We start from the raw sequence: 13,065 nt of genomic DNA, 5'->3' as shown, positions 1-13,065 counted from the left end.
GGATAAGAAAGTGTCCTGAGTGCCCGATAAATGACCTGAGCAGGACCCAGATGGTCTGGCTGCCCGTGGATCTGAACAGGAAGCTGTGTGGCCTGGCGGTTAGGAACGCCGGGCCACACAGAAAGACGGCGCTGGGCTGAGTCCCGGCGTGGCCATTTTCTACCTGTTGTGCCCTTGGATGGGCTATGTAACTTCCCAGAGTCTATATTTCCTTATCTGAAAAATGGAGATGGTAGCAACTACCCCCATGGGGCTGCTGAAAGTAATATAATACAAGCAAAGCACTTTATGTTTGTATCATAGAAGTTTTCAATAAATGTTCTGCATTAATTTTCAAAGGAGTTGCCTAGTCCAGGGAGGCGAGGGTTGGCTAAAACTTCCTACTGGGGGTTGCTTGTTCCTTCCTCTCGGGAAGCCTGCCCTGGATCCCTCGGGCTGGGTGGTGGCCCCTCCTCTGTCTTCTCACTGAGCCATCAGGTGGTCCTGCATCTAGATAATTACATCGGGCTGTCAACTCCTCGAGTGTATGGCGCATATACTACATTTTTTGTTCTCTGTTGTTTAGCAAATTCCCCAGCACCCAGGAGACACCGGCCCCAATTTGTCGACTGAACTGGCCAAACGGTGAGAGTCGAGGGAGAAGAGCCCACGTGCGAAGAGAGGAGAAAAGCCACCTCTACCTGCGGCAGAAGGCCTGTCCCCGCCTTTTTCGGTCCTAGGAAATGGAGAATGTTTTGCCCAACCCATCAGTCCCCAGGGGATACATGGCTCCTACCTTCTGCGGGAAAGATCTGCCTTTCCCAGGGAAGAAAGGAGGGATGGAGGCTCAGAAACTGGGACATTTCCTCAGCTCCCGAGGATGACGTGAACCCCCCACTACTGTGTGGTGACGAGTTGGGTGGAACCACTTACCCGGAGCTTCCTGCCAAAGATGGTGACCTTGCCTTTAATCTGCTCCTTTCTCAGGCGCCACTCGATGGAGTTCAGGCCATTCTCCATGGGCAGGGAGATGTTGCAGCGCCCGATGGTGGGGGTGATGGTGCCCGCGAGGACATGGGGCTCGCTGTGGAAGCTGACGCCCATCCCGTTGGCGTACATCACCCTCAGGGTGCCGTTATTGCAGAGCTGGTAGCTGTTCCGCACTTGATCTGGAGGAACGCAAGTGGGGGTGGGGACGGGGGATACATTACTCACTCGGTCACGAGAGACCAGAACGGAACCCCTGCTTTCAGGGGCTTCCATGGCACTGTGAGGCCCCCGGCCTAAGGCTGCCTTTATTAGTGCGCACAATGCTAAGGTGAGCGGTGGGGATGCCGCTGGTCCGGGGAAAGAAAACACTATTAATACATGGCACTCCAGAAATAACGATGCCGTGATATTTTCCATTTTCTCACCGAGGACTATTCATAGTACAATTAAAGCTGTCTATTGCCTACACAATTTGTGTCAATCAAATCCCTGATCTTTAACAGATATTTTAGCTTAAATGGACAAAAAGAAACAAAAACTACATATATATATATTTTTCCCTTTTTCCTACCATCTAACCTGAGCTTGATGGCTTAGCCACAGGTCAGATCGACTGCAAATCAAGTCTGGGATTCTTCCAAGAAAATCAAGAGACAAAGCAACCGTCCTGCCCCTTGTGACTCTGATGCCACCTCCGCTCAAGAGAACCCTAAAGAGACAGCTCGCGTGAGGTGGGCTGGGACAGCGGGTGCTGATAACGTGAGCTTCTCGGCCTAAATGGAATCTGCACCAGTGAGACCCCGGACCTTTTCTTTATCACAAAGCTCCGGGAAGGAAATGTGAGTCAGAGACTCCTTTACAGATCTGTTGTCCTGATGATTAGCGGCCCAAGGAGTCCGGCTGGGCTGGCCTCTGAGACGCCGGCTTTTGGGGCAGCGAGCGAGCGTGTACCTGTCACTCCCGCGCCTGCAGCCATCACATGGCGGACAGAATCTACATCATTAATCATTTGACCGAGCAGGAACAGAGTCGTTGCAACAGACTCTGCCGTGGGATAACAGTCCAGAAATGTCACCATTTATCTACCAAGAGGACACTTTTATTCTCTGACAAAGGGCTAACCCACTGACATTCTATCTTAATTAAAAGAAAAATTAATCGGCACGATTCCTTCGCTTGCCAGCCCCTGTGCTTGTCTGGGCTGTAGGTCATGTCGAACAGCAACCATAACCATGGGATGGCCAGAAACCTTTGAGGCCCCAGTCTCGGCAAGAGATTGCTGAAGAGCTCTGATTGCAAGGCAACCCACTCAACAAACAAATACTTGGGGGAGAGAATCAGAATGGGACCCCCTCCCCCACACACACAAAAGTGGGTGCAAGAGAATTAAACAGCCCTTGGAAAGGTAACCACGTGTGCTGGGCGGTGGGGAGCGAAGGAGGGGTAGGAGGTGGGGAGAGCATGTGGGAATGACAACTGACCGATATTTTCTAACAAGCCTGTAGACGTTTCCAAATATCTACATGGTTTGGTGTAGATGATGATCTTCTGAAAATGATGAAGTCATTTTCTACAAGGGTGAGCTCTTGTAGAGTTTGTTTGCTGTGGCTATTTCACTATAGCAACAACTGAGGCGTGCTCCAGGTCTCTGGAAGTTCTCTGAGGCTTGGTAACTCCCACCTCTGGACTTGCTGGATTCTGGATCTGGGGGTGAGTTTGAGGGTGGGGTGGTGATGGGTGGGGGGCATACCTTGTACAACTGTGTAGGAGGCTTCCACCGACGACAGGTTGGTAATGACAGTGACGTCATCGTCACGGTTGGAGTTCTCAATGTCGATGGTGATGGATTTCTCCATTTCCCGGTGCAGACTGGTCACCACCCCCGTGGGGCGTGTCACATTGGTCAGGCGGCCCTCGTGGTCATAGCTGGAAGACAGACGCACAGGTTGGGACACAGTGATTGGGGCCCAAGGCTTTGCCAACACCTGGAACTACACAAGGGACAGGCTCACGGGGCCCGAGGAGGAGACTGGAAGGTGGGGTGACCAGGTGGTGCATCAGTCTGAGGCGCCTCGTCACAATCCTCAAAACCCCAACCTGCCCTGAGAAATGGTGGCGACACTTTCTACTACCCGCCAACACACCTGACTCAACTCGGTGAAGACGTTTTCCCCGCGGCAGGTGGAGTTAATTACACCTTCCCAAGCTCGTGGGAACACAGGCTTCTGAGCATCTTTTCCTCTTCATGTGTCCCACAAAGTCACCAATTTAACCTTCCGAAAAATGATCAGTTTCCTTATGTCATTTCCGTGAGGAACTAACCACACTCTTTCCCCGTTGTGTTTGCTCCGTCAAACCAAAGCCTCATGCTGGAGACCTTCTGTGGCCTCGGTCTTCCACCCTCATGCAGCCTCGTCCCACTTGTCACCTCATAGTCCTCTGACAGTCGACCTGGGCCAAAGGCCACCTCCTGGCCTTGGCTCAAGTACAGCAGGCCTGGCTGCCTGTAACCTTGTCTCTGGCCCTATAGCCCCAAACCAAGCGGGGCTCAGCTCCCCAAGCAGCCTTTTCAGGCAGTTTTCCCAGTGACTCACGTGACCTCAGCACCCAAGTGAGCAAGGGGACATTGCCTGAAAGTGAGCCCTCCTTCCTTACGTATGTGCCATCTTTTCTCAACGTGTGGAGTGTTTTTTCCCCGCTTCCTTTACCAGAATCTTCACTGTTCCACTTGGGTGGGTGGGGAGGTAGGAGGCCTATTTTTCTGCTCTGGAAGACCCACTGTATTCAGAAAGCCTGGGTCCTCCTTAAGCCCAGGAAAGGGAAACGGACTTTTCAAGGTCTAAATGTAGAAGCCTTTGATGCCTCCTGGATCAGATTTGTTCCTGGAGAAGGGATGGGGAAGATGACAGAGCACAGAAGGTCGTTCTGCTTGGAGGGTTGAAAGAAGAAGGGACTTGGCCTCTGGGTGGGGCTCCCTCAGGATCGGAGACAGGGACAAGGTTGGCGGGGTGGAGTGGTGGAGACGGGGGCTTGTGCCGCAGGTGGGGCGCGGGGGGACCAGAGGGAGGATTCCTGTGGACAGAAGCACCGTGGCCTAGTCGACTCCATCCCTGAGTGCCTAGGACGACGAAAGCAACGGTACAGGGGGCTCGGTCACTGTGTCTGGAAGAAGGGAATGCAGATCTGGCTCCCGACTTCCAGTGACGTGAGAAATTTTGCTTCTGGGGTGAACTGGGAGGAGTGAAGCTCTGTGGACATTTAAAGACGCTGACCAAGTGGGATTTCCTTTCCAGGGATGAAGAGAGTTCAATGTCCGCAAATCAATCAACGCGCTATATCACATTAACAAAGTGAAGGCTACAAACCCTATGATCATCTCAATGGACTCAGAAACGCACTGGGCACAGTTCAACATCCATTTAAGATAAAAACTCCACAAAGTGGGTAGAGAGGAAACGTAATAAAGGCCATCTACAACAAGCCCACAGCCGGCATCATACTCAGCAGTATAAAAGCTGAAAGCTTTTCATGTAAGACCAGGGAACAGGACAGAGGATGCCACTTTAGTCAACATAGCACGAAGTCCTAGGCAGAGAAATCAGGCAGGAAAGACAAAGAAAGGCATCCAAATTGGAAAGAAAGAAGTAAAATTGTCACTATTTGCATATGACACGATATTATATGGAAAAGTTGCAGGATACAAAATCGATATATAAAAAATCTGTTGCATTTCTACATAGTAATAACAGACTAGCAGAAAGAGAAATTAAAAAACAATCCCATTTTCAATTGCATCAGAAGGAATAAATCCCCAGGAACACATTTAACCAAGAGGTTTAAAGGCCTGTCACCCCAAACTGTAAGACACCGATGACAGACACTGAAGATACAAAACAATGGGAACATGCTCTGTGCTCATGGAGTAAGAACTAATATTTTTACAGTGTCCAAACTACCCAAAGCAATCAACAGATTTGGTGCAATCCCTATCAAAATTCCAATATTTTTCTATCAAATAATCAACACGTAAAACTCCATCAAACTAGAAAACTTCCACGCAGCAACGGAAACCATCAGCAAAATCAAAAGACACCTGCCAAATGGGAGATAATATTTGTAAATCATCTCTCTGAAGGTGTTAATACCCAAGCTATATAAAGAACTCATACAATTCAAGCTGCCCAATTAAAAAATGAATCAGCATTTCTCACAGAAATAGAACAAATGATTCTAAAGCCTGTTTGGAACCGCAAAAGACCCCGCATAGCCCATAGAGAAAGAAGAACAAAGCTGGAGGCATCACGCTCCCTGATTTCAAACTATTACAAACAGTAAGGTACTGGCATGAAAACAGACACACAGATCGATGGAACAGAACAGAGAGATGAGACACCCACTCGGATATGGTGACTTAATTAACCACAGAGCAGCCAGGACTATACAATGGAGTAAAGGCAGCCTCATCCGTAAGTGGTGTTGGAAAACCCGGACGGCCCCATGCAGAACATGGAGAGTTGTCCGCTATTACACACTGCTCACAAACGATTACACACTTGAGAGTAAGCTCTGAAACCATAAACTACGTGGAAGGAAACATAAGCAGTAAGCTCCTTGACGTTGGTCTTCGTGATAATTTTTTGGGATTTGACACCAAAAGCAAAGGTAACAAAAGAGAAAAATTCAACAAACGGGACAACATCAAACCAAAAAACTTCTGCACAGCAAAGGAAACTATTGACGATATGAAAAAGCACCTACTAGACAGGAGAAAATACTTGCAAATCATTTATCTGATAAGGTGTTAATTCCCCAAATATACAAACAACACATAGCTCAAATGAAAACACCAGCATGAGAAGATACATGCACCACATGTCCATCACAGCGTTATTTACAACAGCCACGCCAGGGAAACAACCAAGGTGTCCTTTATGGACTAGTATGCAGCCAGAAAAAGAATGAAATCTTGCCATTTGGATGGATCTTGAGGGCATTTTGCCAAGTGACGTAAGCCAGACAGAGAAAGACAAATTAAAAAAAAAAAATCCAAACGAGCTCATAGATAGAGAACAGATCAGTTTTTGCCAGAGGCAGGGGTGGGTATGGGTGAAGCTGAAACTCCTAGTTATAAGTCCTGGGACAGAATGGAAAGCAGGGTGACTATAGTTAATAACACTCTATTGAATATTTAAAAGTTGCAAAGAGGGTGGACCTTGAAAATTCTCATCACGAGGAAGAAGTTTATACTTGTATGGTGACAGATGTTAACTAGACTTATTGTAGCTATTGTTTTGCAATATAAAAATACCGAATCATTATACTGTATATCTACAACTAAGATAGTCTCCTATGTGGGTTTTCCCTCACTCGGTTCTGTGTGGGTGTGGGGTGCAGGACTCAGCAACAGTGGCCCCAGCTCTTGCACAGTAGGGACTGTGAGGCGCTTATTCCATGGGACCCAGGCCGGGACTGAATTCCAACCGCTGTCTTACCTGGACACCTACAATGTGCAAGTTGCCTTGTTTCCTCATGACAGACACAGAAGAAACTGGAGATTCCACTTTAGGGGAACAGAGGATTGGGGTTGAGACCAGGACCTCAGGGGCGACGGGGTAGAAAACATGTCTTCTTTACCTTCAAAGATTCAGTTGCCTCCAGCTCTGCTTACTCCCCTTGTGTGAGGAGTATCTTCAGATTCAGGTAATTTTGCAAACAAGCCCGCAGGTAACTGCAAGGAGCTGTGAGATCCTGTGAGGGGATCTCAAGGCCACCCAGTGAAACCAGTCCAGCCTCGGTCTCTGTGGCTCTGGAGGCCGCCTTGGACTCAGTTATTCAGCAGGTGTCACTGAGTGCCTACTGTGTGCTTGGCACTGGGCATGGCCCTGAAGACATAGCTAGGGACCAAATGGGTGAAAACCCCTGCCTTCATGACATGTATATGCTGGAGAGGGAATGCAAAAATAAACCGAGTGAAAGTGTAGAGTATGGTAGGTGGTGAGAAGTGGTAAGGTTTCAAATAAAGGAGGGAGGGAGGGAGAGAGAGAAGGGGTGGTTGTAATTTTAAGTACGGTCCGGTGCCTTTTGGAGATCCAGGCTGCTCTTCCCCGGTCTGAGGCTTTATCAGACACAACAGGACTTCCAAATGCCCCAAGGATGCTTCGGAAGCCTGAGAAGACAGCTTTGCCCCAAGAAAGAAAGCAGAGCGAGGGAGAGCCATTGTGCAATACAGGAAACTCCCAGCAGGTGGCAGCAGCTTCCCACGCATCCTCCCAACCCACCGACAATACAACCAGAAAGCGACCTTTCCTGGTTTAGGGGTGAGCAAGTGTTTCTCTCTTGCCCCCCTTTCCCTCTGTGAAAACCCCTCCCTAACTTACTAAATTCTCGGCTAAGGGCACCAACATCCAGGCAGAAAGCAAACAAGGACTCCAAATACACAGGGGTTAACCAGATCCTGCACCAACCAAGGGCGCCAGATGCTCGAAAATTCCACCCGTCTCAGCCAGCAACGGGCGGAATGAAGCCTTAGCCGGTCCCTCCAGCCGGCACCCCTCCGCTCAATACCTGCAGCAGCCGCCGTTGGACCAGGAGCGGCCTGCAGGAAGGGGTGGGGGTGGGGGTGGGGGGGATGGCTTTCGGGCAAAACAAACGGCGGGACTATTAAGTATGAGATAATTGTTAGGGGAAATATGACCGGCTCTCACATCTTTTAATATACCCAGCACTTTATCTGTATCGATCTGCTCCTGCTGAAGAGGAAATTCAGGGTTTATCTACCTGTCTGCACCATCAAGTGTGTCGCTGGACCTATTGGCAAATTACAGGAGCCCCGCCAGGATCTTGCCTTTTAGGTTCTAATTTCCGTACGCACGGCAAACACGCCTAATCAGCAAAGTCAATCAACGCTTGATCTCCCAGGTGCCGTGCGTGTCCAATATCCTGACACTCAAACGACAAGCAGGCGAGAGGATTCCCAGCTCTTGCGGGGAGATGCTCAACATCAGAGACCCCACGGCGCAAAGTGTTTAGGAGTCGGGGGGTGCGGACACGAATGTCTCGGGGCCATAAGTAGACATCAAAGTTAGAAAGACAACGGGATTGAGCAATTCTAAAAGCTACGTGAGCGCTCTTGGGACATATTTTATAATCGACTTACTCATAGAACGTTGTCCATCCCGTTTCATCGCTCTTGGTGGCGAGGAGGCCAGTGTTCCCGTCGTAGGTCATGAGGCCGAGCTCCAGGTTCTGCGTGGACACGACTTTGAGGCCCCCGTGGGTGCCCACTGTGAGGGTGATGATCTGGTTGTCGGGCATGAGCAGGTGGCGGGCTACGCCGCCGCTGTCCCGGCGGATCTTCAGCGAGTTCCCGTTGTTGTCGATGAGTTCCGTGACGTCGCTGTCAGCGCTGTAGGTGAAGTTGTACAAGTACTCCCCCGTGACCAGGCTCACCGTGTACTGGTGGATGCCGTCCGCGTTGAACACGTACAGCTCCTGCTCGCCCGGGGAGGCGGCCTCGTACTGGTTGAAGGCGTTGAGGACGGGCTTGTTCTTGCTGACCGCCCTGATCCGGATGTTCCCCAGGTCCGCGATGTAGATGGTACCGTCGGGAGCCACCGCTAAGGAGGAGGGAGAGTTCAGGATGGCGTCTGTGGCGTAGGCATCATCTCCCGAGTAGCAGTTGCAGTTGACGTCGTTTTTGCAGTCGCAGTCGGAGGCCGCGCCGGCCAAGAGGCAGATCTCCCCGTTGGTTGTGACCTGGCGCAGGCGGTTAATCTTCTTCTCGTCGGTCTCGGTGATGTACAGGACCCCGGTGTGAGAAATGGCGATGGCACTGGCCGACTCCAGGGCAGAGTGGATGGCCAGTTTGCTGAGCGAGTAGTCGATGCCCGGGACCTGGCAGTGCATGGGGCGTCCCGCGATGACGCTCACCTGGTGGTTCTCGGTGATGCGGAGGATGACGTTGTTTTCCAGGACGTACAGGGAGTTGTCCATGGGGTTGACGGCAAGGTCTGTGGGCCACTCCAGGCGAACCTGTGGGTGACATGGCGTCGGATTACAGACCAGCTTCTGACATGCCCGGTGTTTACCTGTGTCAGACACTTACGCTGGTTTTCTGCAGCTGGAGAGAAAGGACTTTTTACTAACACACTGTATGGGGAGGGGCCACCGTCAAACCACGTGCCCGCGGCCCATGCTGACTATACGGGAGAGACCGTGTAACACACATCTCCTCCTGTGTCATTAGCTGTGGCTAGAGCAGGTCACCAGCTCACCCCGTGACGCTCTTCTCAGCCCCAGGTGAATGGACCAGGGTCAGGGTCGTCCTATACGGTGGTACAGGTGGCCCATGGCCCTAGGGGCTAATGTGATCCAGTCTATATCCTGCTCGCCAGGCTGTGGGCCTGAGGAGGCTACGTTCATTTTAAGAAGACCCCTTTATCTAAGTCACAAAAAGCAGCCATGCAGTTTGGAACGTGGCCCTGACTCAAAGGCTGGACAGTGAATTACAACGTGTTTGCTTGAAAAAATGAACTGCACAGCCTGGCCAGCCTAGCTCAGCGGTTAAGCATCAACCTAGGATCCAGGAGATCATGGTTTGATTCCCGGTCAGGGCACGTGCCCAGGTTGCGGGCTCGATCCCCAGTAGGGAGCACGCAGGAGGCAGCCGATCGATGACTCTCTCACCATAGATGTTTCTTTCTTTCTCTCCCTTCCTCTCTCTGAAATCAATAAAGATATATTTTTAAAAATGAACAGCACAAAACATATCTCTGCAGAATTTGAAATGAAAATCTCGGTAGAGAGTTGTCAGTTTGGTGTAGAATTTGAGCTGAAATTAATGAGGTTGACTGCGGGTTGAAAGGCCCGTAGAGGAAGGGTAGACATGTATTCCAGGTGATTAGGAATCTGTATCCTACGGTCCAGTTTCTCAGGCTGCACATCTGCGTGAGCCTGTGTTCTCCGCCGCAGGAAGAGCCGGACTAAAGGAATATCACTTGGGGGAATACTGTGGAGGGCTCTGCTCCAGTTATTCCTGCACAAAATAAAGGTTTATATAGTGAGGTTGCAATCATTTCAGATTAACAGGGAAGTCCTGATTGACGTATAACACTGTACGGTGCATTCTCAACCTGCAATAATGATGGAGGAGAGAGGCAATTACACAGCAACTCCTACCCTGTAATCTGTCATGGCTGGAGCATGTCACCAGCTCCACTTTTCTCAGCAGAATTTCCCTCTCTGCCCTTCTCAATCCTACCTGGCATTTCCCAGTCCATCTTGCTGCCTAGTTCATCTCAAGCCTTGTACAAACAAACCTGTGATCTGTATCTCCCTACTCCACTCAGACAGGCTGCTGGTGAGAACTTCAGGCCAAGAACCAGGTGTGGCTTAGTGATGATAAATGAGAGTGAGAGAGAGTCCTACCTGGGCCACGTCCATGCTGGAGTCACAGCTCAGTGGCCGGACAGCAGTGAGGTCATTGGAGCCCAGCAGGGTGGAGATGATGCCATTCTGGTCGACCTTGCGGATCATGGTGGCATCGACGAAGTACATGAGGCCATTCTTGTCCACGGCGATACCTGAGCAAGACAAAGGGCGGGAGTGCGTCTCTCGGCAAGGAGCAGGGCTTTGTGGGGTGAAGGTGGGGTGCCCTACTGGGCATGATCTCCTCGGACCTGACTGAGTGGGTTATTACACTCAGAGTGTGGGTCTCAACCTTCTAAGGTGACCCCCCTTTCTCACGAGCACCGTGCTGAGATCTGCATAATTCCTGGGGTGCCGGCTGTATCACTACCCAACTGCAGAACAAGCCTTGGGCTGCAAATGAACCAAGGCTGCAAAGGGAATGAATGGGGAAGTAACGTTGCATCTGCTCTTTTTAAGGAAAGAAGTTATTTCCCAAATTCACTGCTTGAAAAATTATTGGTGGTAAATTCACTTGAATACCCTTCATAACTGACTGCAGCAGTGAGGTCGAGAAATAACGATTCTTGCAGCCGCACACTCCCCATTCGGAATATCTCCTCCAGGAAGCATTCCCAACGAGGCCCCGACTCCACCCATCACCTTAGTGCCCTGGGGGAATGCAGGTCCTAGCACCCCCCCCCCCCCCCCCCCCCCCCCCCCGGAAAGGCTCAGACAGAAGCTTCTATTTCTTCTGCGTCTTCATTCCAATGCGCAAGCCCGAGGCTCCTTACTGGCTGCCTCTGTGGCAGCTAAAATGCTGCTGAGAACTGGATCTTCAAATGATTAGGCCTTAACCTTAAATATCTCTAGCCTTTTTCAAACAGAGATTCATTGGTTCCAGGAACCCCTTCCACCAAACCCAGACCCTCGGAAATTACACCCGTTCTTCCTGGGCATTTACAGCACGTCAGGCGCTGTGCTCGGGACTGTGAGCGCTTCAGTCTAACAGGAGCATCCGGGAGAGGCTGGAGGCCCCCCCTGGGCTCGCGCCATCTCCAGCCCACACAGCTGGCCCTCTGGCTCCTGGAGCTAACGTTTCCTTCTGACCTTGTGACTGGCCGCAGTCAAGAACTCTCCAGGAGCAACCCATCCCGCTTTCCATTTGTAGCAGAATGTGGGTGATGAAGTTTACTTCAGATAAATAAGTACATTTTTTAGAAGACACTCACCCACACACTGAAGCCATCTATCAGAGTTAGATCATTCTAGGGACAGCTGTGTTTAGGAGTGAGTGCCTGGGCTCAGCGGGGTTCCCATAAGGAGGAAGCCAGCTCGTGGGCAGCTCTCCCCGGGGCTGGGCTTCCTTCCCTGGCAGGCGTTACCTCGAGGGCTCATGAGCGTGGCATCCACAGCCTTCCCTCCGTCCCCACAGCGGGCTTCATCGAAGGGCAAGCACTGCTCTCCGGTCCCCGCCATGACTTCCGAGTTCCCGGCCAGGTCTTTAGCTCCGCTCAGAGACTTGACTCGGTAGATGCGCCGGCTGTTGGTGTCAGACACGTAGAGGGAACCCGACACGGGGTCTACTGCCAGGTAGTACTTGTGCGCTGGGTTATTGCTTTAGGAGAAGAAACAGAAATGGGAAGGGGGTTATGCGGCTGGCCTACTGGACCAAAGAGATGACAAAAATCCTAGCAAGACTCTAACCATCACCAATGTCTTTCCACTTTAGTGAACTGGAAAGAGTCTAACATAATAACTCAGTGTTCTAACATATGTTTTTTTTAGCGACTTCTCATTGGGCTTAAACTCCTTACACTACCAGAGAATCCGTCGCTTCCCACCATGCTAGAACACCATTGCTCCCGTTAGCCGGTGCACAAGATCCACCGTGGTCCTGCTTTTGTGTTTTGTGTGTCAGCCTCCTTGGTTCCCCCCATGGGTTCAACATGTTCTGAAGGGATTTAAGGACACTTCCATGTGACAATGTTCTCTTTTTAACCTGTGCTTCCTCAGTGCCTCCAAGGTACCAGATCATTCATCCTGGGGCTGCCTGGAGTCTTCCTGTCATGGGAGGCTCCACAGGGCCATTCCTCCCCCCGGTCCTCAGCCTCAAATCTTCTCTACTGTGCCTTAGTGTGGACACAAGTCAAGTTGGCATTTCATGTGAAGGAATGTGACGTCCTGCTGATACCATGTACAGAATCTGAATTACTGGGATTGGAGATACAGTTTTTAAATCTTGGGTAATAGTGAGTTCACAGGTGTGGACCAAGATGGGCCAGGGCCCTAAGCCATAGCAGGAGGTAAATACCTTAAGGTGAGAAATGTGCTAGGAAGACATTAAGCCTCAGAGACCTAGATCACTTTCTCAGTTGTGCATCTAGCTGTCCTATGTGTAGATGACTAGGTCAGAGTGAGATCTGTAGACCTGGCTCAAGAGACACAGAAAACTCAAAACTCAACTCTGACCCAGCTGGTGACCTTAAGTAAGTCTTTTGGCTCTTGTGGGTCCTAGATTCCTTGTAATGAAGAAACCAAGTCAGACCATTACTCATGTCCCTTTTGGCTCAAACCCTGCAGTTTCTTCCCTTTGCGTTGTCTGTCGCTAGTTGGAAGTTGAGAACAGAATGGGTGCTCATGCCCTTCCCATACTGGTTATTAAAATCACTGCCTCTAGCCCTGGCCGGC

General features: G+C 50.6%; 1 protein-coding gene across 1 annotated transcript in view; it reads right to left on the bottom strand.

Annotated features, from left to right (window-relative positions):
* The window catches only part of TENM2 (teneurin transmembrane protein 2), a 258,817-nt gene that overhangs the window by 33,894 nt on the left and 211,858 nt on the right, over nucleotides 1-13,065 (bottom strand). The window contains exons 18-22 of the mRNA XM_087816191.1: nucleotides 11,760-11,992; nucleotides 10,396-10,550; nucleotides 8,126-9,000; nucleotides 2,720-2,895; nucleotides 913-1,148 (exon numbers count right to left, since the gene is read on the bottom strand). Coding sequence (XP_087672317.1) covers nucleotides 913-1,148; nucleotides 2,720-2,895; nucleotides 8,126-9,000; nucleotides 10,396-10,550; nucleotides 11,760-11,992 — 1,675 coding nt within the window. The remainder of the gene's footprint in view (nucleotides 1-912; nucleotides 1,149-2,719; nucleotides 2,896-8,125; nucleotides 9,001-10,395; nucleotides 10,551-11,759; nucleotides 11,993-13,065) is intronic.

This window comes from Miniopterus natalensis, chromosome 4 (assembly GCF_054644295.1).
Source record: "Miniopterus natalensis isolate mMinNat1 chromosome 4, mMinNat1.hap1, whole genome shotgun sequence".
NCBI classification, from domain to species: domain Eukaryota; kingdom Metazoa; phylum Chordata; class Mammalia; order Chiroptera; family Miniopteridae; genus Miniopterus; species Miniopterus natalensis.
This window is presented reverse-complemented; position numbering and strand designations above follow the sequence as displayed.